This window comes from Geospiza fortis, unplaced genomic scaffold, assembly GCF_000277835.1.
Source record: "Geospiza fortis unplaced genomic scaffold, GeoFor_1.0 scaffold11, whole genome shotgun sequence".
Taxonomy (NCBI): Eukaryota; Metazoa; Chordata; class Aves; order Passeriformes; family Thraupidae; genus Geospiza; species Geospiza fortis.
In genome coordinates this window covers 1,285,725-1,309,198 of record NW_005054304.1, presented here as the reverse complement: position 1 = coordinate 1,309,198, position 23,474 = coordinate 1,285,725, and the positions used below count along the sequence as shown (strand labels likewise).

The 23,474-nt window shown below is 39.5% G+C and overlaps 1 protein-coding gene across 6 annotated transcripts in view; it reads right to left on the bottom strand.

Moving 5' to 3' along the window:
- Positions 1 to 23,474, bottom strand: part of WDFY3 (WD repeat and FYVE domain containing 3) — a 120,765-nt gene that overhangs the window by 54,002 nt on the left and 43,289 nt on the right. For 5 of the 6 annotated variants that reach the window (XM_031066449.1, XM_031066452.1, XM_031066450.1 and 2 more), the window contains exons 9-19: positions 22,487 to 22,954; positions 21,036 to 21,134; positions 18,662 to 18,855; positions 16,064 to 16,521; positions 14,047 to 14,130; positions 8,540 to 8,717; positions 5,713 to 5,927; positions 4,425 to 4,537; positions 2,949 to 3,180; positions 1,293 to 1,393; positions 278 to 496 (exon numbers count right to left, since the gene is read on the bottom strand). In XM_031066449.1, coding sequence (XP_030922309.1) covers positions 278 to 496; positions 1,293 to 1,393; positions 2,949 to 3,180; positions 4,425 to 4,537; positions 5,713 to 5,927; positions 8,540 to 8,717; positions 14,047 to 14,130; positions 16,064 to 16,521; positions 18,662 to 18,855; positions 21,036 to 21,134; positions 22,487 to 22,954 — 2,361 coding nt within the window. The remainder of the gene's footprint in view (positions 1 to 277; positions 497 to 1,292; positions 1,394 to 2,948; positions 3,181 to 4,424; positions 4,538 to 5,712; positions 5,928 to 8,539; positions 8,718 to 14,046; positions 14,131 to 16,063; positions 16,522 to 18,661; positions 18,856 to 21,035; positions 21,135 to 22,486; positions 22,955 to 23,474) is intronic. The other variant, XM_031066453.1, reaches the window with a different exon arrangement.

Sequence of the window (23,474 nt, the reverse complement as noted above, 5' to 3'; positions counted from 1 at the left end):
TCAATGATGTAATCCCTCTCTTGAATACTTATTACCTGGGGTTTTGGCAAAAATTTTTCTTTTATATACAGAAATCAAACCTTCTTTGGAAATTATAAAAGCCCCATAAATTAATGTTTACAGTTTGCATTTTTCCATTGTCAAAAAATCAGGAACTGGTGAAGCAGTAATTAAAGTTCCAGCACACAATTCTTCTGGATACTGGGTTTAAAGAAAACTTGCTGTTGCATCCCTATAATACTGCCAGCATTAGCTGATGATGTGGCACAACTCTTACCATAATTCTGAAGCAATTCTTCTTTAGTTGAAACAATCAGTGAGCGGTCTTTTGCCGAGAGGACAATGGCAAGGCAGACGTAATGCTGCTCCGAGGAGTTGGCACGCCGCACTACAGTGAGGAGTCTCACAGGATGGTTATTGGGAGGTGTACTAAAATGTTCAATACAAAACCAAGTTGAGTAGCTTAAACCAGATGGCGGTGGGAAAAACCTTTCACCTAAAAATAAAAAGAAGCCCATTACATAGCTGCAGTTAGGATACCTACTCAATCCTGCTCCTTTTTTCATATCAGCTCAGCTAATACTAGCTGTATTCTCTCAGATGCTGAAGAGGCCTCTGTTAAGGGAATATCTCTCTACCACATATATCTAACTCCACTTGATATCCCAGGATGCTCCCACTAATTCTATCTTAGTGCAGTAAGCCTTCACCTTAGTTTTTAGACTTAACTTTTTTAACTAAGTGACCATGTTCAATTAATCCCACAGCTTTTAATTAAGCATTCCGGTTCCTGTAGGGTGAAAAATCCACAACAACGTGTAAAAGTGATGGCAAGCAATTTAGATGGGGCTTTTGTGATGGTGTGTGCAACTACACTTGTAATAAATGCAGTCAAGGATTCAGCAGAACAAAGTCACAAGTACAGCATTACAATTCACTCCACATTTCCTATGTGCTCTACACGCTACGACCTCAACTTTTTCTTAATGCATCTGTCTTATTACTCATACATGTTGGTTGATTACAATTTAGCCTTCCACTTTAAGCTTTGCATTTTAAAGCAATCACACATTTATATTTTATATTGCTTTTCATTGTCTTGGGGGCAACCGAAACACATTAAAAAAAAAAAGACACAAGAAGTTCCTGATTGTGGGCGCACAGTGTCCAACACCATACTATCAGTTCATGGCTAACCAAGAAGTATGGTGCTGGACACTTCTCTTAGAAGTCTAAGAGAACTAAACATCAGATACAAACACACTTTGTTATCAGTTATACTGGATACTCACCAGTTCCAATTCCGCTCACAACGGCACCATCAACAAGTCCTGTAGTAACAGCATTGTTTGTAGGTGCATTGTGGGGAGCCAGACTTGGCAAAAACAGGCAGCTGTTAAACACAAGACCAGTAACACACTGGAGTTTATGGAAGTCAGTGTAAGTGGAGTTCAATACAAACAAAAATGGCTTAGGAAAATATACCATATGCACACACGCTTTGTGACTTATGTGGTAATGAAAAATAGGAATTAATTCTCAAGACTGCTCATTGTGAGTCTCAATTATCTCTATCATAAAGAACTTTGGCGGTGTAAGCCTTTGGTGTGAAGGTATAGAGTCATGCCCACATGACTCCATAGCCTAAGATGTTCCCTTGTGGGAACCTGCATCTTGCAGCAGCCCTTGAGTTGTTCTGAACTTTCTAAAGAGACTGGATCAGCTAAATAGTCAAAGGATCTGGAGACTGGAGACAATGATGTTCCTATCTTAAGAAATTATGCTCTCACGCTAACATCATATTCCTCCAACTTAGCTATGTTGGGTCCTTACAAGAGCCTCTGATGCTGTGGACACAATGGAAATCAATATAAGGAAAAATGTTCTTAATTTTTTTTTTTAGTTTATTATAGAAGCCTTCTTAGATGACTTGCTGAAATTACAAGAAGTCACAACTGCATAATGTGAGTTACTTCTGGACATGTTACCAGTACCCACAAATCTCCTGAAGCAAACACAATGAAAATTCATTTTGCCAGCCTATTTCAAGTTCTTAGGTCCAGACAATTTTCTTTTCTTCTCTCTTATGAAGGATGTACAACACAGATTAGAGTAACACTTGTTTACTAAAAAAATAAGTCTGTCCCTGACTGTATTGGATATTAAGGCTAGATAGAAAATGGAGGCTGCATCCTTGCTTTACAGAGCTGAAAAGAGAATGCAGACAGCAGCAGAGCTCTCAAGTATTCAAGTTTTTCTGTTCCATTTTTGTAACCAAAAAGACCAAACATTTTCCTTAAACAGATGTTGAGAATGGTGTCATGCTTTCATCTTCTGAATAGTTAAATCATATTACGTGATCCTCAAAAAGTGCTTCACTCAGCAGGTGTTTAATTAGAGAGAGAAAAACAAGTAAGTGATGCTAAAAGAAAAAAAATTAGCTAAGCATGATATCCAGGCTATGACTCCAGCTAGTACTACTAAGTTTCTTTCAGTTCTTTGAACTCATCATAGCTGCCTTCTCTGCTTCATTTGTATTTCTGATGCAATTTCACATTTTCATGTTTTTCAGCAATTTTAAGTGGGTCTCAGAATACCTGCACCATCCAAATGTCATACATAAATCTCAGCAACCCTTCAAGGGTATGCTGGCATTCCTTTGTTTTAAAAGAGATGTGAAACCCAGAACTGAGAGGGTCCCATCAATGACACATACTTCTTTTTTTCACTTTCACACATGGCAAGTAAGCATTTTTTATCAGGATATTAATGAATGAGAAAGTGGAAATTTTGTGACTCGAAGCATTCCTTTCTCCTCTTTAAAGAGTTCATTTGTTCCTTACTTGCAAACAGTCTATTAAAATTTAAAAGCATTCCTTTGGGAAAACAGGAAGCAAGCAAATACTGCACTGTGCCCCACGCTACTTGAGAGCACGGCAGGACCTTACCCAAACCCTTCCAGAGATGTGTCAAACTCGATGAACGCTGGGGTCACCGATGATCCGTGAAGCCTGATATCATGTGGGGTTGTCATGGAGACCAAACACTTGACTCTGGTGAGGGGCACTGTGCTCCCTTCTGCTGGCTTGAGCAGGCTCTTGCTGATCCGATAGCGGCTGTCCTCGTGCGCGCCGAAGACGCTGTCAGGACCCAGACCTTCCATGGAGGTGACCATGCTATCTACAGGAGAAGCCAACAAACAATATAGCATTGCAATACAGCACTGCAAAAGGGAGGCATTTTCAGGCTGTTTGTTTGGACCTTTCAAGTCTGGTGGAATAGCTGAATTGTCCACACATTGTCAGCTAGTTCAGCCTCTCATAAGATAATGAGGTGGGCAGCATTGCTTTGATTATAAAAATGCTCAACCAAGGCAGAAAGATGGGCATCTTGCACAACACACCAAGGAAAGTTGGTGGTAAATTCAAGAGGCCCTCCCCATTATCTCATGTCAGCACGGTGTCCTTTAACAAGCAGGGAAAATTCTGCTTTGTGCTTTTTCAGATGCAGTCTCAGAGCTCTTAGTGAGCAGAAAGTAAATTCAGCTTAGGCAATTTAACATAACTTGTGGTATTCAGCAGGTAGCTTTGCATTCTCTTTCCTAGGCTAAAAACTTTCTAGTCTCACATTTTCATTGTTTGTTTTTCCTGGTGATAATACTCTAATGCAAATTATATATATGTCTCTTCTTCTCCCTTCTTTTAAAATCTACTGAACATGATAATATAACACAAATTCAGTTAATTTATTTTGCTTATTTATTTCATGATTTAATGCTTATCCAGTATCATCTAAGATACTTTCTAGTTTCTTTTAAATATTTCAAAAATTTCAACTAAGGTATTTTTAATGATATGTTACAGCCAGCCATATAATGACCAAGCTGACACACAGAAATAAATATCTTGTGCTTTGGAAACTTTTCAACAATTTCTTTGTATTATAATTTACTGAGACTCTCCTATACTACATGAATAGCCATTCCCAAGCTCTAGAACTCATGGATAATAATAGGAGATTGAGCAGTTATTTTATCTGACACCTTACTGAACCCATGGGACATATTACACAGATATAATGATTTGTTGTGTGCACATGAAAGTAGCTGAGAAAAAATAATGCTAAGTAACTACAAATGCAGGACCTACTCAAGACTTAAAAATAACTACTACCATAGTTAACAGTCACCTCCTAAAATAAAAACCTGTAATAATCTTTGCTGGATATATATTCAATATAAGTACTACATCCCCTCTGATTTTAGAACTTTTCCAGTCCAACTGTTCTGATGATTTCACATTCATACAAAGCTGGGGTAAAGTTGGGTTGTTATGAATGCTTATCTAAAAATTTTAAATAGGTATGCAATTGGGGGACATCAGTGAAACATTATTTACACACATTTTTAGCACTTCAGCACCTACTTCTCATTTCTGGTTCAAAACTCAGTGAGCTGGGTTTGTGCACTCGGTACTGTTTCAACAACTTTTTGTCCCAGGCTCCGCAATTCAAAGGATTTCCCAAGCGTAAAAATTCCCTGAGAAAGAGAAAAAAAATATTTGGAAGTATTTTTCTCTACTTATTTGCCTATAGTGGCACCAAATCTAACAGCACTTAAAAAAAATACAGTAATTGCTTGCAATAAACATGACTTTTAACTAAGAAAATTATCCAATGCATAATTATGATCCATAACATATTTGATCCATTCAAAACAATTTAATTTTGGAACACATGCTCTCAAAAGTTGACACTATTTTGAATAATCAAGCAATTGTGATAAAGTAATTTATCATAAAACAAAGCAATTTTGATAATTCCCTTCTCATCATTTGAAAACATGGCAGGAGGCTGCTGCATTCTGTAGGAGAACATCAGGACATTCATTGATGCATGTCCAGCAAGGGGAACTCTTCTGGAGAGGCAGATCATAGGCTGAAGTAAGCAACTTCAGCTTTGTTTTACCAGTGTGCCCTATTTGGTTGGGGGAATCATTTCACAGCTATCAACACCTGTATCTCTAGATAACTGTACTATCTCACTATAGAGCTACCCAGGTTATCAGTGTCTCTGCTTAGAGAAGCTTAAGCCCCTGTAATGTGACTATGAGCTAGAGGGCTCCTTGCAGAAACCCTTCTGACACAGCTACATGTCACTGAGGGGAACCGAGCAGCTGTCCTGGCTACAGGTCAGCCAGCCAGTGATCCATAGGAAATAATACAATTAAATTCCCTCTTACAGCTGAGATCACAGAACCCCAGGACAGTTTGGGTTGGAAGGGACCTTTAAAGGTCATTTGGTCTGAGCCCTCTGCTGTGGGCTGGTACTGCTTTCACTAACACTAGACTGTTCAAAGCCCTGTCTAACCTGACCTTGAACAACTCCAGTGATAGAACACTCACAACTTCTCTGGACAACCTCTTCAGTGTCTCACCTCCTTCACTGTAAAAAAAAAGTCTTCCTCAAGTCTAATTTAAATCCAGCCTCTTGCACTTTAAAACCTGTAGCGCTGCTCCTGTCACTACAAGCCCTGGTAAAAAGTCTCTCTCTGTCAAGAGACAACATATTTGATGAGAAAAAATGGGATATTGTGCTATCTCTACCACATCAGGTCACTAAGGCTCTCTACCGCTGCCAGCCATTTACAGCGAGCCAGGGACAGTGCAGGCTGCAGGCCTCAGTCCAACTGAACTTCAGGGCTATCCTACTGACCTCAACACCATGGGCTGCAGAGCCTGGGAGGCCAGTCTTTCAAACATCCTTTGGAGTGGTGGATGCAAGGAGTGGTCCTCATCTGCCAGAGCAGCGCTGCATCTTTGCAGAAGTCGTGCATGGAGCCCAGCTTCACACATGACTTGCTGGTTTCTCTCTGTATGCACCAGAGATTGCAGGATGTTGGCCACTGCCAGCTGCAGATCCAGTGCATGCTGTAAAAGAGAACGGCACAGGGCTTGAGAAAATGCAAACTGAGGAGGAAAATAGAAGGCTTTATACATAATAATTGAAAAGAAACTACCATTAGCAACAAATACAGAAAATTAACTATACTTAAATATAAGTGCATGCACTTGTGTGTTTTCAGGGGGTGTGTTGTGTGCATGTCTGTGTGAAGAAACACTCTGCACAAAAAAGGGTAATTAGTTATACAAAGGATTAGCAGAACTATGGTCAAGAAAAATAATTCAGGTAAGAATGGTTAAACTAACCTCTATTTTTCACCAGCAAAGACAGCCAGCTTAGAGAGAACTAGAAATTCGTATTTTTGTGACTATTAAGCTATTCCTAGTAACTTAGAAACATAACCATTTAGGTTGGAAAAGATCTTTAAGATCACCGAGTTGAACTCTTAACCCAGCATGGCTTAGCCCACCACTAAACCATGCTCCCAAGTGCCACATCTACATGTCTTTTCAAGACTTCCATGCCTGGTGACTCAAACAGTGCCCTAGGCAGCCCATTCAAGTGCTTGACAACCTTTTTCGTAAAGAAGTTTTTCCTGATACCCAACCTAAACTTCCCCTGGCACAACTTGATGCCATTTCCTCTCAGCCTATCACTTGTTTGACATGTTGAGATTGCTCCTCCCCTTGCCACAACCTACTTTCAGGTAGTTTTAGAGAGAGATAAGGAACCTCCTTGAGCTTCCTTTTCTCCAGGCTAAAACACTCCCAGGTCCCTCAGTTACTCCTCTCAGGACTTGTGTTCCAGACCCTTCCTCAGCTCCTCTGCTTTTCTCTGGACAGGGTCCAGTACTTCAACGTCTCTCTTGTAGTGAGGGGTCCAGAACTGGACACAGGATTTGGGGTACAGGCTCAGCAGTACCAAGTATGATCACTGCCCTGGTCCTTGTGGCCACACTTGCTGATACAGGCCAGGATGCCATTGGCCTTCTTGGCCACCTGGGCACAGCTGGCTCATACTGTAGACCAGCATTCCCAGGTTTTTTCCAGCCACTCCAGCCTGTAGCAGTGCCTGGGGATGTTGCGACCCAAGAGCAGGGCTCAGCACTTGGCAATCTCACACAATTGCCCTCAGCCCATTAATCCAGCCTGTCCAACCTCTACAGAGCCTTCCTGCCCTTCAGCAGATCAGCACTCTGGCTGAACTTGGTGCCATCCACAAATTGACTGAGGGTGTACTTGATTCCCTCGTCCAGATCAACACAGATACTAAACAGATCTGGCCCAGTCCGGAGCCCTGGGGAACCCCACTGGTGACCATCTGCCAGACGGGTGTGACTCCATTCACCACCACCCAGCCAGTTTTAACCTAGCAATGAGTCCACCCACTCAAGCCACGACCAGTCAGTTTCTCCAAGAGAATGCAGTGGCAAACAGTGTCAGAAGCTTTACTAATGTCCAGGTAAACAACATCCACAGCCTTTCCCTCATCAACCAAGAAGGTCACCTTGTCACAGGAGACCAGGTTAGTTAAGCAGGACCTGCCTTTCATAAAGCCATGCTGGCTGGGCCTGATTTCACAACTGTTCTGTACATGCTGCAGCATGGGATGTGTAATGATCTGCTCCATAGCCTTCCCCAGCACTGCAGTCAGACTGAGGGGCCTGTGGTTCCCCTGATCTTCCTGGCCAGTCTTGTAGATGGGCATCACACTGACTAAACTCCAGCCAGCTGCAATTTTCCTGATTAGCCAGGACTGCCGGTAAATGATGGAAAGTGGCTCAGTGAGCACTTCCACCAGCTTCCTCAGCACCCTTGGGCAGATTCCATCAGCCCCATAGATTTGTGAGTGTTTAACTTGTGTATCAGGTTGCTAACTACTTCCCCATGGATTATACAGGCTTCATTCTGTTCCCCACCACCACCATAACCTCTACAAAACTAAAGACATATGCAATATAATTGTCAAATTTATGTCATGAAGGCAGAAAGTTACCACACTCATGACCAGTAGAGACCAAGAAATAAGAATCCAGTAATTCTTGCAAGCTTTCAGAACTCTTTTTTTTTAATAAAAAGTATTCTTCAGGGAAGACATCTCAAACAAAAAATCCATAAGCAACTTCCAAAAATGTCCAACAAATCCTTCATAAACAAAGACATTTTGGATTGGGAATTGTACAAAGCAGTCAGTATAACTTAGAACTAGAACATATTTAGAACTTTAAACTTTAACTAGAACAACTTTAGAACTAGAACATATTCCAGCTCCTTCAAACAGTGAGCATAGCCCAAGATAAGATGTTCAGTCCTGTATCCTCACAGTATGCATTAATACCTGATAAATCAGGGAAAACATGAATTAATCACAGTGCTTGGAAACTTATCTGATGGCCACGTCAGACCTTTCTTTAAACTTACATTACTAACAAGAGTTTGAAAGAGATAAACAAAAGAAAGTCCATGAAATAGAGCAATTTCTTTCAGATCTCTATGCCACCAGTTATACAACTCAACCTGTGAAATATATTAGTTTTTCAGTACAAAATGAGAGGACATCACCAGCTTTCCTACTTCCCACAGCCATCCCTTCCCCCAGCAACTCCCAAAGCTTCAGACCACACATTTTTTTCCCTTACCTCTGGGTGTGTTGCAGATCCAACAGAGGCCAGAAGATCCAGCATTGCAAGCATAGCACCAGGGTGAATAATGACTGCATCAGAGCTTTGTATGGATGTGGGTCCTGTCTGGAGTTTCACATCAGCTATGTTTTTCTGAGGGCAGACAGGAGGTGTTGAAACAGAATGATATGTGTGCCTGCAGGACAGAAAACATCCCATGGTTACAACACCCAGCTATTATAAGCTCTGCATTTTTCAAACAGCTGTAAAATTATACTGGCCTATAGATGTTACTCCCTTTTCCTTTCTCTTCCCTCAGTTACACAAGTGTTCCTCTTCTCAAACCTTTTGGGCATGTTTCCCTAAAGACAGCCTGGAGAGGTTTCAGTTTCTCAACTACTCTTGAATTTGGAAGTGTCTTCCCCAGGTGATACACGGTTTCAAGAATTAAGAGATTGTCTTTATTGCCTCCCTCTTTTCATTCTAGTTGCAGTGGCAGCACACAACAACTGCAGTGACCAACCTACCACTGCTCCTGCTCTCCGGATGTGTGTCTCCCCATTTGCTTTTCATTAACAACTGATTATGAAATGTACTATCACAAAACTCTCAGCAAACTCTAATCAGCCTAGGGGAATAGAAGGGTGGTCTCTGTGCTCATGCCAGCAATCTGTATGTTCTCAATCCCTCCATGACTGCTACAGCCATTTGGTTTTACATGAAGATGCTTTAGTCTGATCCTTTAGTCTGATCCAAGGAAAAGAGGATTTGACACACTGACTTAGAAGCAACCACTGGTGCTGAGAAATGCAGACACATTCTTCATTGAAACTCCTGGAGATATCAGTTTGATGCCACTCTTTCAGCAAGGGTTTCAACACACAAACAGCATGAGCAGCTTACTGAACATATGCTTTCAAGATGGTGCTTTAGAAGCAAAAGCAAGATTGAAAGACTCATGCTCACCACAAAAAAAAAAGAAAACCAAAACACACAAGAAACCCCCAAAAGAAAAAACCCACGAACCCAGAAAAACCCCAACCCAAATCGCCATAGCCCACAGTATTTATCATACACTTATTTGTAAGAAGAAATAGAACAAACTCTGTGTAAGAAATTTTGATGATCACATATTGTCCTTTGTTTTAAAACTGAATACAGCAAAACAAGAAGGGTTTCTTCTTATCATATCAGTTGAAAGAACTATTTCCTCTCTTCTGTTCTCAGTGACAGAAATTTACACAAACTGTGACCCTAACACAAGTTAAGACTTTGAGACTGGCTGTTCTTCACCCTTTAGACACTTCCAACAAGGCAACCTCTTTCTCTTGGGAAAAACAGGACATAGATGGGAAACGAGGAAGGCTGCAAACACAATTCTGCCCAAAACACAGCCATCGAGCCCAATCCCCCAGCAAGAAACACATCTATGGGGGACGGCTGAGACATCGGATTATTCAGCCTAAAACAGGACAGCAGGAAGCACAGCACAATCTTGTGCTGGCTGGAAAACTGGTTCAATAAATAATGTTCCAATAAAAAGGTTCCTACTGAAAAGCTTTATGGCAGATCAGCAAAAACCTGGCACCTGAACAACCCAAGAGTACTGTTCAAAAGAGAGTTTTTAAGAAAAATTAGATTACCAATGCTTTACTCATTTAGCTAATGCTTACAGGAAACAAAGTAATATGGCAATTCTACTGAAACCAACTGCTAAGAAAAAGATCTCCCTAAATGAATTTTTCTACTGTTTTTTACAAACCCTTAAGCCATTAATTTTCCAAACTTCTCTGTCAGCCCCACCACTTATGGAAACATCTAGTAGGTAAGAAAGGCTTCATTGTTGCTTTTAAAATGAATGGAATTAAGAACAGTGTAACAACTGGTAATACTATCACAAAGAGATGTTATCTCAAGCCTCTGCCCGGACTTACTGCAGAAATTGGAACACAGGTAATTGTTTCTCATGCATCCTAAAAGCACTGCTCTTCATCTGAAGGAGAAAACTGCACCCTCTTTCCAATGTCACCTTGAGCATCTCAATGCAAGTTTTACAGGACGCAGTTAAAAAACCTAAATATCCATTTATATTTAAGAATTCTCATAAGTCTAGTAAAAGTCCATTCCTTAAGACATTCTGTCCACTTTTAAGTACAAATTTTACTTTTAAGCACACTGATCTGCACTATCACGTTCACCTTGGTAGGTAAATTATGAGGTTAAGACATGGTAGGATGCAGAGAACATAACAAAAACATTGCTCACTGTGAGTCACAAACATAAATATGATCCTGGTCTCAAACCACCTGGACTGCAGCATTCCACACAAATGAAAAGGCAATACAGTCCAGACTAGGCTTCCTGTTAGCAGCCTAAGAAAAAATTATCTTTTTAAAGCATATATTATTAAAAGTTTTTAACCTAATTTTAAAATACCTTCTATTTTTAGTTTTTCCATATACATTTCATATACATATACAAGGAGAAATTGTACCAATTCAGGAGGGAAAAAAAGTAGTTTGCAAAGATATCTCTACACAGAAAAAAGAAAAGAGATCTTACAAAATCCTTCCAAAATATTAATTAAATGTTATAGTTCTATGGGTCAGGGTAGAACTTGCAATAAATTAGTTTAGCCACACTTCCACATTATTATATGCCTCCTTTAAGAAAGAAGAAAGAAGAAGAAGCAGATAATGGAAAAAGGCAGTGTACACAAGATGACATGCATCTGTATGTCTAATCTGTCTAATTTAATATATAATTTAAGAGAAATTAATTAATATGAATTTAGTTATATAATTAGCTATAATTATTAATGAAAATTACAACAGCATTTTGATCTGGAAAGAAATAAGTAAGATTTACTGTAGATAAACCCTGTGCATATTGTTCCCCAAGAGTGATTGCTACATAACTTTCTAAAAATAATGGCTAAAAAGTCAGAGCTACATTCTATTCTCTACTTTACCCTGTCAGGACCAAAATATCCTAAAAAAAAAAAAAGAGTAAAAAACAAAGAATAAAAAAAAAGAGAGAATGCTTATTTCTGCTAAAATTTACAGCAATCAAAGAGTTGAAAAAGCTGTAGTTCTTGATTCAAATTACACAGGTGTGGAAGAACAATGCATTCCAGGTAACAGGGAGGACAGCCATGTACTGCCATCCCAACACATGCTGCAGGAGTCCCACCTACTCTGCTTCCATAAACGAGAACACTTGGAGGGCAGCACTCCACAAGGAAATACTGCTTTGAGACAGATCTGAGAGAGAATATTAGCATATCAGTGCATCTAAAACTATTCTAGACCGTGTGAGAAACCAGAACCGTACTATTTTTGTTTATAAGAATTATTTGTGTGCACAGTGTCTGCTTGCTCTTTTAGCCAAACAACAGAGGGCTCTCCCTCAGGCATCTATCTTACAAGTCAAAAGGCAGAAAACCAGGCCGCAGCAAGGGAGATCCCAGGGATGCAAAGGAGACAGAAAACAATAACAAGAGCAAACACTTCTCTGGGAAGAGTCAACGCTGACAGAATTTGACTGTATCTGACATTTAGGAGGAGGAAAAAAATAATATTGGACTACAAACCCCAAGCTGCTTATTTTTGAAAGCAGAAAGATCACAGCCACTGGCACTGAATTCACTAGCAATGACAAACATGATGCTGTGAGAAAGCAGACAGCTGTTCAAACAGACTTTTTGGAATGCCTAGGGTTTTTTTTTAATTTAAAACATGCTTTTCAGAAAGGATCTGAAAGTCACCCAGGCAAGCATGACCATTCTTTCTGACCACTTTTACTTTGAGTCTTACACAATTTGTAACAATCCAAAGGCTTTTTTTGTTTGTGAAAATCCATTTCAAAAGCACTTAACCCCAGCAAGTACCTACACTACTGTACTGGAGCTTACCTGAATTGCTGAAAGCACCCCACAGGGATAATGACTTATTAAACTACCCAATCTTTACCTTGGGGTTTCAAGCAACTGCTTGCATTTTCAGTACCACAAAAAACCCAAGGGAAGCCTAATGTATCTATTCATATATAGCTATATTTATATTTTAATTTCCAGGCTGCGTCAGCCACCCATCTGGCAGTCTTGTTCATCACACCCTGGAATCAGCTCCTGTTTGGCAGGCACTGCTTGCATTCTGCTGCAAGCCTTTGCATATCGGTGTATTTGAGTAATTCAGTGAACCTGAGCAGCCCTGCCACCTACACCTGGGAGAACAGCAAAATGTAGCAGAGGGATGGGCAATCTGCAACACTAGGGGTTAATGCAGGGCTGAAGCTGTAAAGAGCCTCCACAGGACACACAGTTTTTTTACAAGTTTCTTCAGAGTAAATGACAGGGAAAATACTTTGGCAGCTAAGGTTTTTCTCTGTAAACTATAATGTTTGTTCTTAAATGCCTCAGTGTTAGAAAAGAAAGGAAATTACAGTCAAGAGGTTCTGGGTTACTGGGCAGGTGCCTTTGTCCAAGCCACTCCCGGTAGAATACCCAGGTATGACTTGGGTAACATCACTCAGTAAAGAAAAAAGGTTCTCTTTATTAACCCGCTTTAGTATAAACATTCCTTTCAGATCAGTTTCCAAAAGTATCTTTGGTTGTCTTCCTTTGCAAAATATTTTACATTCCAACCATGAAGCTTGATGGCCTATCTTAAGCAGCATACCACTCAATAATGATCGTATTTTCTACACACGGCACCTGCATGTCAGATTACCCTGTGGCTTTCAAATGCCTTTTTAGCTCTCAAAAGCAAATGTCTGTCTAACTTCCATCTGTAGATAGCAAAGGGCTGCTCCCTTCCCTGGAGACTCCAGGAAAATTCTTTTTCGCATTTGCACAAACCTGTAAATAACACTGTTCATACATACAGCCCTTTATTTTAAAAAAATATTAAAGTCTTCCAGACACATTAAGATGTATAAGAAAAGACTGTAGCTTGGGAGTGAAAGCAGGTGCTTGGATTTCTGAATTGGGCCATTTGTGCTTTCTTTCCAAACCTTTTAATTCAGCATGTCTCTACATGATTTGGTAGTCAAGTACTGACAGGTTCATTCTTTACTTTTTATTCTCTGCAATTACTAACAAATGAGCACCTTTACAAGCATCCACCTTCCACCAAAAGTAAGCTTTCCTGAAAAATTAGTCAGGAAAAAAGAAACCCTGCTGTATTCATTGATGTACAAGCACAGTCTGAATCCCTTTGAACTGTTCCTGAGAGTGTGATATATACCTCCCTTAGATAATTTCTTATACTAGGCTTTATTTGGTTTTGAAACACAAGCCTAACTTTAAGTGCTATGGGAATCTGGAAACATCTCTAATCTCATTGCTGCCTAGGATTCACTATGAAACATGCCTTTACATTTTTCTATCCAGTAAACACACAAGTGGAAATGCACTCCTCAGAACAGCAATTTAAGAGAAACATCCCTCCCCCCAAAACTAAGAAACACAACAGCAAGAGAGAAAAATTGGAAAGGAGATCAGCTTCTCTTTGAAGGGTCGGTACCTTTTCCTGGACAAAGCTGGCGTACCCCAAGGAGAGGGGAGAGAAGTCTCATTTGTCAGGCAAGGAGGGATCTGTTCTGCACGACTACAGACAAAACAGACAGGGGTAGGACAGAGAGGTTAGAGAAGAAACCAGAGGCCATAAGCTTGTTAGTTTTACAAAAGCACCAATAAAATTGTTACTTGGATCCACCCTTCAGAAACAACATGGATGACAAAGGACAAATTGAACAACAGCCTCAGGTGAACACACAGACATGCAAAGTGTGCACAGGTCTTGTGGTGGGACTCTGCACTGCTTGTTCAGTGCTCTGCTGAGAGTTAGTGATACCAGCAAAGCAGAACATCTTTCAATGTTCAACAGTAGAAATCCAGAGGAGAAAGTAAAGCTTCAGTAAATTAGATATAACCAACAGGAGTAAGAAATAAAGTCACTGTAAATTCAGTAATGAATGATGAACAGAAAATTTAAAGATGAAAAAATCACTGAAAATAACAGCCAAAAAAAGGGGAACTTAGTGAGGTATCTTATGCAACATCACCATGTGATTTACTTACCCCATTGTTTCCTCATTATCTACTGTTGGCCAGTGTCAACTTCTACGGTATGAGTAACACACTCTTAATACAAACTGTCCTCCTGCTACCTGAATGCTTTAATAACACTTCAAAATGAGATCAATTAAACTGATTTCTGAAGTTGTTTTTTTGGTGAACGTGTCAGAGTGTGACTGTGTGTGTGTGTTAGGGTGTTTTTTTGGTTGGTTTCTAAGTTGTTAAAATTTTCATTAAAGAAAAGAAAAGCACTAAGATCTCTTGCTTTGGGGGCAAGATGGCCCATCTTATTATAGCAGGGTCACATACATTCAAAGGCTGGGGTATAAATAGCTTAAAGGTCCCAGATACAAAGGTTAGGTCTGTGTTTCATGTTTTGTACCTTAAATCGTGGAAAAAACTACTTTAAGACAAGCCAATCTTCAATACACATTTCACAAAGTTTTGTTGTCATTTTGAACCTTTAAAACACATTTCTGTTCATTTCGAGCCTCATTACAATTTAAATTCAAGTTGCTTCACTCTGGGAGTGTCTCCCAGCTAAATTTAAAAAACCAATAATTTACAGACTGCCTAGAACTTCAAAGAACAAGCAAATCCATGTAAAACAAGATGTTCATCTTATGTGCTAGTAAGGAGAAAAAGAGGCACAGGGAAGGCCTTATCAGCTCTAATACTACTTGAGAGATGGTCATAGCAGTAGAGTGTCCACCTCTTCTCCCAGATAACTAGCCAAAAAGAGGAAATGGCCTCAAGTTGAACCAGGGGCAGTTTAGATTTGGTATTTGGGAAAAAAAATTCACCAAAAGGGTCATCAAGCATTGGAACAGGCTGCCCTTGGATGGAGTTGAGTCATCATCCGTAGGGGTCTTTAAAAGATGTGTAGATGTGGCACTGAAGGACATGGTTTAGTGGTTGATTAGTAGTGCCAAATTTACACTTAGACCTGATCTTAAGAGTGTTTTCCAACCTAAATGATCCTATGTTTTTAAATTAATCATGGTATTATTTAATCATTTACTTTAAAGTTCCATATCAAATGAAACATGAAGTTAGGTATGACATTCAACAACCAAATTTTCATTTCACTTAGTAAAAGCATAAAAATATAGTTTTTCTAATTATGATAATGCAACCTGTCAGCCTATCAACCAACAGGTTGCTTCAACACATCAAATATAACCATGAACTGATATCTCTATAGTAACTGCTGCCACGATAAAAACATCCAACATCAGAGAGAATGCTGTACACCCTGGAGAACACCAGCAAGCTAAGTCATTATTTGGTCAGATGTTGACACCTTATCCTCCTCTCAGTGGAGTAAAGGAAGAAAGAACTAGATTAAAATGGAAATACAAAAGCAATGAAGGTATCTGAAGAGAACTATTCTGGGGAACACTGGTGTGGGGCAGGCAGAGAAGATGAAAGAAAAGGAAGGGGAAAAAAAGCAAAGGTCATACCTGTCAAAAGAATCCGTTGCTACCTTGTAGAGGTAAATAAAGAGTTTGCTGCAGTGTCTTAGAGTAGGTGACACAGAATCCAGGGATATTAGGTCATCGTCCAAAAGCCTTTGAAACAGTTGTGTATTTGAAGGGAAGACATTCAAGGGACTTATTTTCCTCAAGTCTGAGAAGCAGCCAAGTAATCGAACAGCATCTGCCAGTTTTTCATACTGGATCTCTGTCTTGAAGAAGTGAGAGTTGGCTGGCTCGTAGCGCATTGCTGCAGTCAATGTGCAGAACACAGTGTGAAGCAGTTCAAACACTTGGTTCTGGTTTACTTTTTCCCAGCCATTCTTAGGTGGTGAGCACAAAGATCTTTCCATGGCAACAAGTAAAGATGTGACGTACACAAATCCACCAACTTTCCTAAAAACAGTTCTTGTGCGGTGACTCTCTCTCAGCACCAAGAGTAGGGCCTGTGGACAAAACAAACAATCAAAACAGGGAAACAACAGCAACAACAAGCAGCAGAAGCATTACAAACAGCCTGGGAAAAGGCAGGAACATTTTTGTTCACAAAACATTGTTGTGGTAGTAAAATCCTCGTGTCACTTGTCAGAACTTGGTAATACCTGAAATCTCTGAAGGTCAACTTCTACTACAAAAATTCTGATACTCAAAAGTTCACAAAATAAAGAAAAATGTTAGTGGGCAAAGTAGAACATTGACCCTTATTTAGAAATAAGAAATTACCTTCCAACAGAAAAGACCTGACCAAGCCCAGAATGGAGCCCAAAATTGCCAAGTAATTCTCTTAGTGACTAGGTGGAGAGTATCTCTGTTAGAAAGGAATCTTCTCTGCCATCCCACTTCACAAACAATTTCAAACAAGAGAAGGCAAATTACTTCTTTCAGCAATGAGAATTCCAAACCTTGGAGCATCCTAACAGTCTCCTAGAAATCAACAATGCAGAAGCACCTGGCAGCTATGAATAGACAACTGAACTCAAATATAACAACTCAGTTAGCAAATTCAGGCAGTAAAAATTAGCCAAATACGCCCACTTATTTTTAGCTTTCCTCTATAAATCTCTGAAATGAGACTGAGACTATATTTTTAAGAGTTTCTTCTCAAAAGTAAGCCGTAGAGAGAAACAAAAGTGGATAAAACCTTACTTGCTGAACAAATAAATGCAAAGCCATGGTATAAACAGCAGAAAAAAAATGAACTTAGGTACTAGAGAATAATACTCATTATCTGTGAAATCAGGGGGTGGAGAAGCCCCTCCATACAGCCAAAAACAAACGAAAAGGATACCTGTCACGGGAAGTTTGACCCACATGTGAATAAAGAAGAAAAAGTCTCCCTACAGAAAGCATCATAAACAACAGAAAAATGTTACTGATACAGAAAAATAGGCCAGGGAGAATTTCCCATGACTGACAGCTTACTTCTTCAGAATCAAGCTGTTTTTTTAAGCACTCAGAAGATGGGTAGTGAAATAGCAAGACTGTCATTCCTCTGAAGGCACTATCTCCTTTCTTGACAAACTTGAACAAACAGCAAGAGACACATCACCACACTGTTCTGGGCTGTCAGTTCCATAACCAAAACTTCTGAGAACAGCATCAATGGAGGAAAAGTACAACAGGTCAAGGGAAAGACAGAAATCCTGATTTTTCTGTTAAATCCTCTGGGAAACTCCAATATATTTTCTTTCCCTGTAAGTATGGTGAATAACACATGCTCAAAAATTGCTGAAGACCTTCACAGACATTACACAAAAAATGAATAGTTTTATTACAAGCTTTCCTTTATGTCTTTTGGAATAATAGGAAGCTGTTCATCTGCCAGAGAAATATTACAGTCCCTTTGAACAGAAATTAACCTAGATGTCCGAGTTCTCTTCTTTAAGACTCATTTGCTTTCTACCATTTGCCTCAGCTTTTCTACCGTAAAATAAATCAATATTTTGTCAATTTAAAAAATAACATTAGCTACTCTGAGGAGAAATTGTGGGTCTAGATTAGCAAACGAAACACCAAATACAACAGGAAACAGACAAGAGTTTTCTTGCTTCTTCCTCCACTCCCAGCCTTACTTTCTTATTATTCCATTATTTTGCTTAAGCAAGTTTTTCAGCTTTATCTTCTACTACGATCATTACAATTTGCACTTATATTAATTATTTCAGCATTCATAGATACAAATTGGTAAAATAAGATGCCACAGAAAATGCAAGCCAGAGCTGAAAATAAATGTATGTTACTTGCTTGTTTTTTTTCTGTATGTAGTCCCATTATTTTTAACCCAATAAGACCCCACCAGGGAAAATTATCATAACTGCAGAACCTCATTTTCTATCCACAAATGTGATGACACTAAAAACATATTTACTAGCCTACATCTCCAGTTCTGAAGCCTACCTGGATATAGATGGTAGAAGGGAAAAAAAAACCATGGATGAACTATATGTATTTCAACTCAAGAGACAGTCTACATACTGCCTAAACACCACCCATCCAATCCAGCTCAGTCCAATGCCCTTCTCAGTGCTTTCTCTCTTGGAACCACACCATAGGAGCAAGACTGCTGCAGAAGAACCCTTCACCTACCCTTAGGATGTCAGTTTTGAGCTGCAGTTCCGTAGGTGGGGCCGAGTGCATCAGCCCCAGCAGGGTGCCCATGTCATCCTCTCCGCTGGGTGACAACACCAGCTGCTGGATGATCATCAGCGCGTGCTGGCGGCACTGCGGATACTTCACAATGTTGTGCACGCACCTGGCACCACCAAACTCCCTGAAAATGCCTGCTCAGAAAGAGGGTGGCAGAGTAAGCACTTTAAGAGTAAGCAAAATATAACCAGTGGCAAATAATGACAACAAAACAATACCAAAAGTGTTAATTTTCATTTCTACAGAATGAAGGGCAGAGTTTTAGCTCTATGGGTGTGTAATGATTTACTACTATTTTTCCTCCTCTAACACAAACAAAAATAGAACTTCAACATCTTCTGACAAAATTTTTCACTAAAGGCATTGTGTACAAGGATGGAGGTCAGCTCTAAGAATTTCCTCAATAATTCTGCTTCTCCAACAGCGTTACTCTTTACATGCTGGAGGTCAAAGGGTCTCAGGATGAAATAAAAAACGTACCAAACCCTCCGTGTTTTGTGAAGACCATATACTGTTCTGGTTTAGGGTAGTGTTATCTTACATTTAGTAATGACCTAAATGCAGTATGAACTGAAAACATAACTGGGATGTTTCTGGACACAAGCACTGGTTGAGAAGTGGTTCAGTCTATCCACATCATGTGTAAGATTCTGCAGATTTTTTGTGGCAAGACCTATCCCTGTAGAGATTAAGCATAAGTCAAACAACATTTTTCAAGTTTGCTGGCTACTGCAATAACCAAAAATTACATGAAAATTGATTCTGAAAGCATTACAAACCCCAAAGTGTATATATATGGCATATATAATGTGTGTTTAGTACAGTGTCAGCACCTAGAGCATTGCTCTTATGTTAATTACTGAAGATGAAAACTGACTGCGGAAATGGATCAATGCTGCATTACTGCATCAAAAGGGATTATTTTCCATGTGATGATATACTCAAAGAGCAGTTTAAATGACCAAGTTCAGGATTAACAAGTTGATAAGTTGATTCCCTCTAACATATATATACACACACATATATACATACACACACACATGAATCCCACTATCCATTTCCTGCTTCCTGCTTTCTCTGATGTCCTTTGGATCAGAGATGGATTCAATGCAAAAGGAGAGACCTCAGACCTTGAGAGAGATGGGCTTGTTGCACTCCTTCACAAGTAAAGCCCATCTCCTTTGTGGTCAGGTTTTCATAGAGACTGGGATAACATTTTATGTTTCTCCCACTCTTAGTGTAGGTTCTCAACTACCCAGCGAACCTGTGTGGGTCTGACATCCAAATTTCCTGTTGAAATGTAGTTGGCAGCTCTGCAATACTCTGGAAAGCTTATCAGAGAGACTGGTTTAAGATCAGAAACCAAGCACTGAGTGTGGTATGAATCACTGCAAGGCTGTGCCTCCTTATGCTTCTGTGATGACATATAATCTCTGCCGGCCTCTGGATACAGCGCCACTGCGCTCACATCGCAGTACAGACAGCAGCCAAACTTTTTGAGAAATAGTTTCTCAGCTCCTCCTGTATGCTCTGAACTACTCCAGAACTGAGAGAGCTACGGATGAAATGAGGCCCTTGAACTCTCCAAGATTCCTCAGAAACATCATCTGTGGTATCATCCCAAAGTGCCAGTGTCTTTTACACTCCCACTGTTGTTACTCCAGTGGATACTCAGATATTAAATTAGTCCTGAGAAGCAGCAAGGAAGTCCTGATGGCTGATTGATGCTTCCTAGGCAAGGTCAGGAATGCTATCTAACAGCAGTCAAGGGTTTGTTGCAAGGCAGGCAGATGCTACCACAGTCTCAAAACCACTAAGTCTTGGTTAATGAATTATAATACAAAACTGCCTTACATTTACAAAAGGACAATTGTAACAGAGCCCTGTTTGTACAGCCCTGTTATTCCCTGACTGGGAATAACTCTTTAATATAAATGAAAAAATACCTTTAACTAAAGATACAGGCATTACATTAAGCAGACATGACACTGTGAACACTGAACTACATTTTCTAATTATGTGCTTAAATTTTTGAATATCCAAACAGTCTTACAAGCATTACCATGAATTATTATAGACCTGTTGAAGAGTGACGGGTCTGGTGCTTGCCTTCAAGTAAATGATACCAAAGAAATTTAAGTTAAGCACTATCTTGTTCTCCTAATTTTATGCACTCCAGGCTATGCTGTCTATTCTCTTTCCTAGGAAAACTTGGCCAGAGAGAATGTGTATTTCAGCATAGTTGAATACTGCCCGGAAGACAGCAAGTCATGATTTTCTTTATACATATCTTGACAACAATCTCCTCACTCACCTGCATTTGTGTTTGATCCTTGTAGTAGTACTGTCAGGGTCTCCATAACCAATAAAGCCAGCTGCTTTTGGTCCTCAAATGAACTGTTTCTTGAATCCACTACAAAAAAATTTCAGAAGCTAAAGTCATAGAAAATATCACTCTTTTCAAAGATGTTTCTTAATACTTTCCACCAACATTTTTATTTTCTTTGCTTCCTCAGAGAGCATGCAGCCCCACCATTTTCCAAAGCAAGCTACCATTTAGTCTACACATGCATTCCTGGGAAAGCTTAACTATGAATCATATGAAAAGTTAATTTTATAAAGACAAGAATTTAAACTGAGGTTTTAGAGCACTGTGAGCTCCACTCTGAGTGCCTGATATTGCAGCTATTGTTTCTTCGAGTCACAAAACTACACCAGTTGAAGATTAACTGCATCTGCTCTTGTTCAGTTTTCAGTACCTGAAAAGAGAAATTCCACACAAAACTACACTCACATAATTACAGCAAACATGCTGATTACTTAACAGGTGTAGCAGACGAACACTGCAATTGGCATAGTACACACAAAGAAACACTCCAGGAAAAACAGTGGGGATTTGGTTATTTTAACTTACTCTAATAAAAAGTAAACCCCAACACAAGGACATGTGCACTCAGGTAGCACCCTGATTAGAAGACAGTTTCATCCATTTATTTACAGGAACATAAGAACTGATGCGTTTTCCAATGGAGTTGAAGGGAACAAAGCTTTCCAACTAACCTACAGCTATCATTCACTAATGAAGCTTCATACAATTAATCCAGGTGAAACATCCAGCAGTTATGGTTAAAAATTAAGTGTCACTGATGCACACAAAGCTTGACTGCAGTTTGAATGAAGAATGTAAAAAAAATTGTCTGTCTGTGCATGTAGGCTCCTATGGCATGTGGCAGAGCCGGCTTTGGAGGCCTAGCAGCTAGAGCTTATCTGAGATGCTCCAGTCTGGAGACAACTCATCCTCTTTTTTTTTTAATGCTTAGAAAAATGTAGATCCAGCTTATAAAAAAGTTTCCTATTAAGAGCTCAGATATGCACTCTATAGTATTTTTTCAAATCTGGGGCTAAACACAAAGTTACAAAATACTTTTTGTTAGCAAGAACATTGATGGTACGCATTGTCCCTATACTTTTTTCACATTAAGTAACAAATATTGAACCAGTACATCAAAAAATCATTTAGAAAGGAAAATATGAGCTTGTACTACTTTGCATTCATACAGCACCATTCATTAAAGTTAGCCTCGAGCTTCTCTCAAGAAACTGAGAGAAGCAATTCCAATGAGCTTTTAAGATGGCACAGCAGTCCTCAGCAGAATTCAGGCCTCGAGGTACATGTTCAGACTCTCTCATTTCTCCTAAATGCAAGACTCCACTATTTCCAGCCACAAAAGACAAGTATTAGAAAAATGGAAATGGACACACTACCTTGATCATTCAGTGCCTGAGTGGGATCTTTCAAAAGGGCTGCATATTTATGAAGAAGATTTACCATCACCTCCAGAAGCCCCACTTCCCTGAAGACATCCTTAAAGATGTAATCATGACGAGTGAACTTCAAGAGTGTCTTCATGGCAATGATGCTACACTGGAAAGAAGTGCTGGATTTTAAAAGGATGCTCACACTGATCAGTTCTTTACAGGGTATGTAATTCAAGCTGAAGACAACCAATTCCAGCATCTCAAAGTATTTGGTCTGCACTTCTGGAAGTTTAGGAATTTTCTCTGCAAACTGAGACAATGTGTGCTGTGATTCCAAAATGAAGTAGTTGGCATTGTCCGCCATATAAACATTCGTGATGGCATCAAGGATGATTTGTGCTAGATAGTTGGTTTTTGCTCTCAAAAATGCATTCTGGAGGACAGAAAACGCTTGAATATTCCTCACACTATGACCTAAATCAGGAAATAAAGTGGGATGGGAGGAAAAAGGAAAGAGAAAAGTTCTTAATCATCATAAACAATGAATACACTTATTAATAATGATCCATGCATTTTAATAAGTAGGAATAAAATAACAGTGTATGATGTCACTTTTAATAAAACCATCATTAAAATTAACTTCAAAAAAGCCTCTGCACATCCACTTACACTGCAAATTCCACAACCTACTATTCTTTAAGATGGCATCTCAACATATATTTGGTAGTAGGAGTTCATGTAAGCAGCTAAAGATACTGATCAAAGACAATTTCTTTAAAATAGATAAGTACACTGATTTAGTGTTACAATGTACACGGGATACAGTCCTAGAGACAAAACAAAGCCTGCTCATGACGTACCCATGCCATAGGAGAACTCATTATAGCAACAGCGATTGGTTCTGTGTTCCGTAATGCAGAACACAGCCCTTGCAGCTGGGAATAAAAAAGCTATGGCAGGGTCCAGTACTATTAACAATTAAGGAACTAAAACA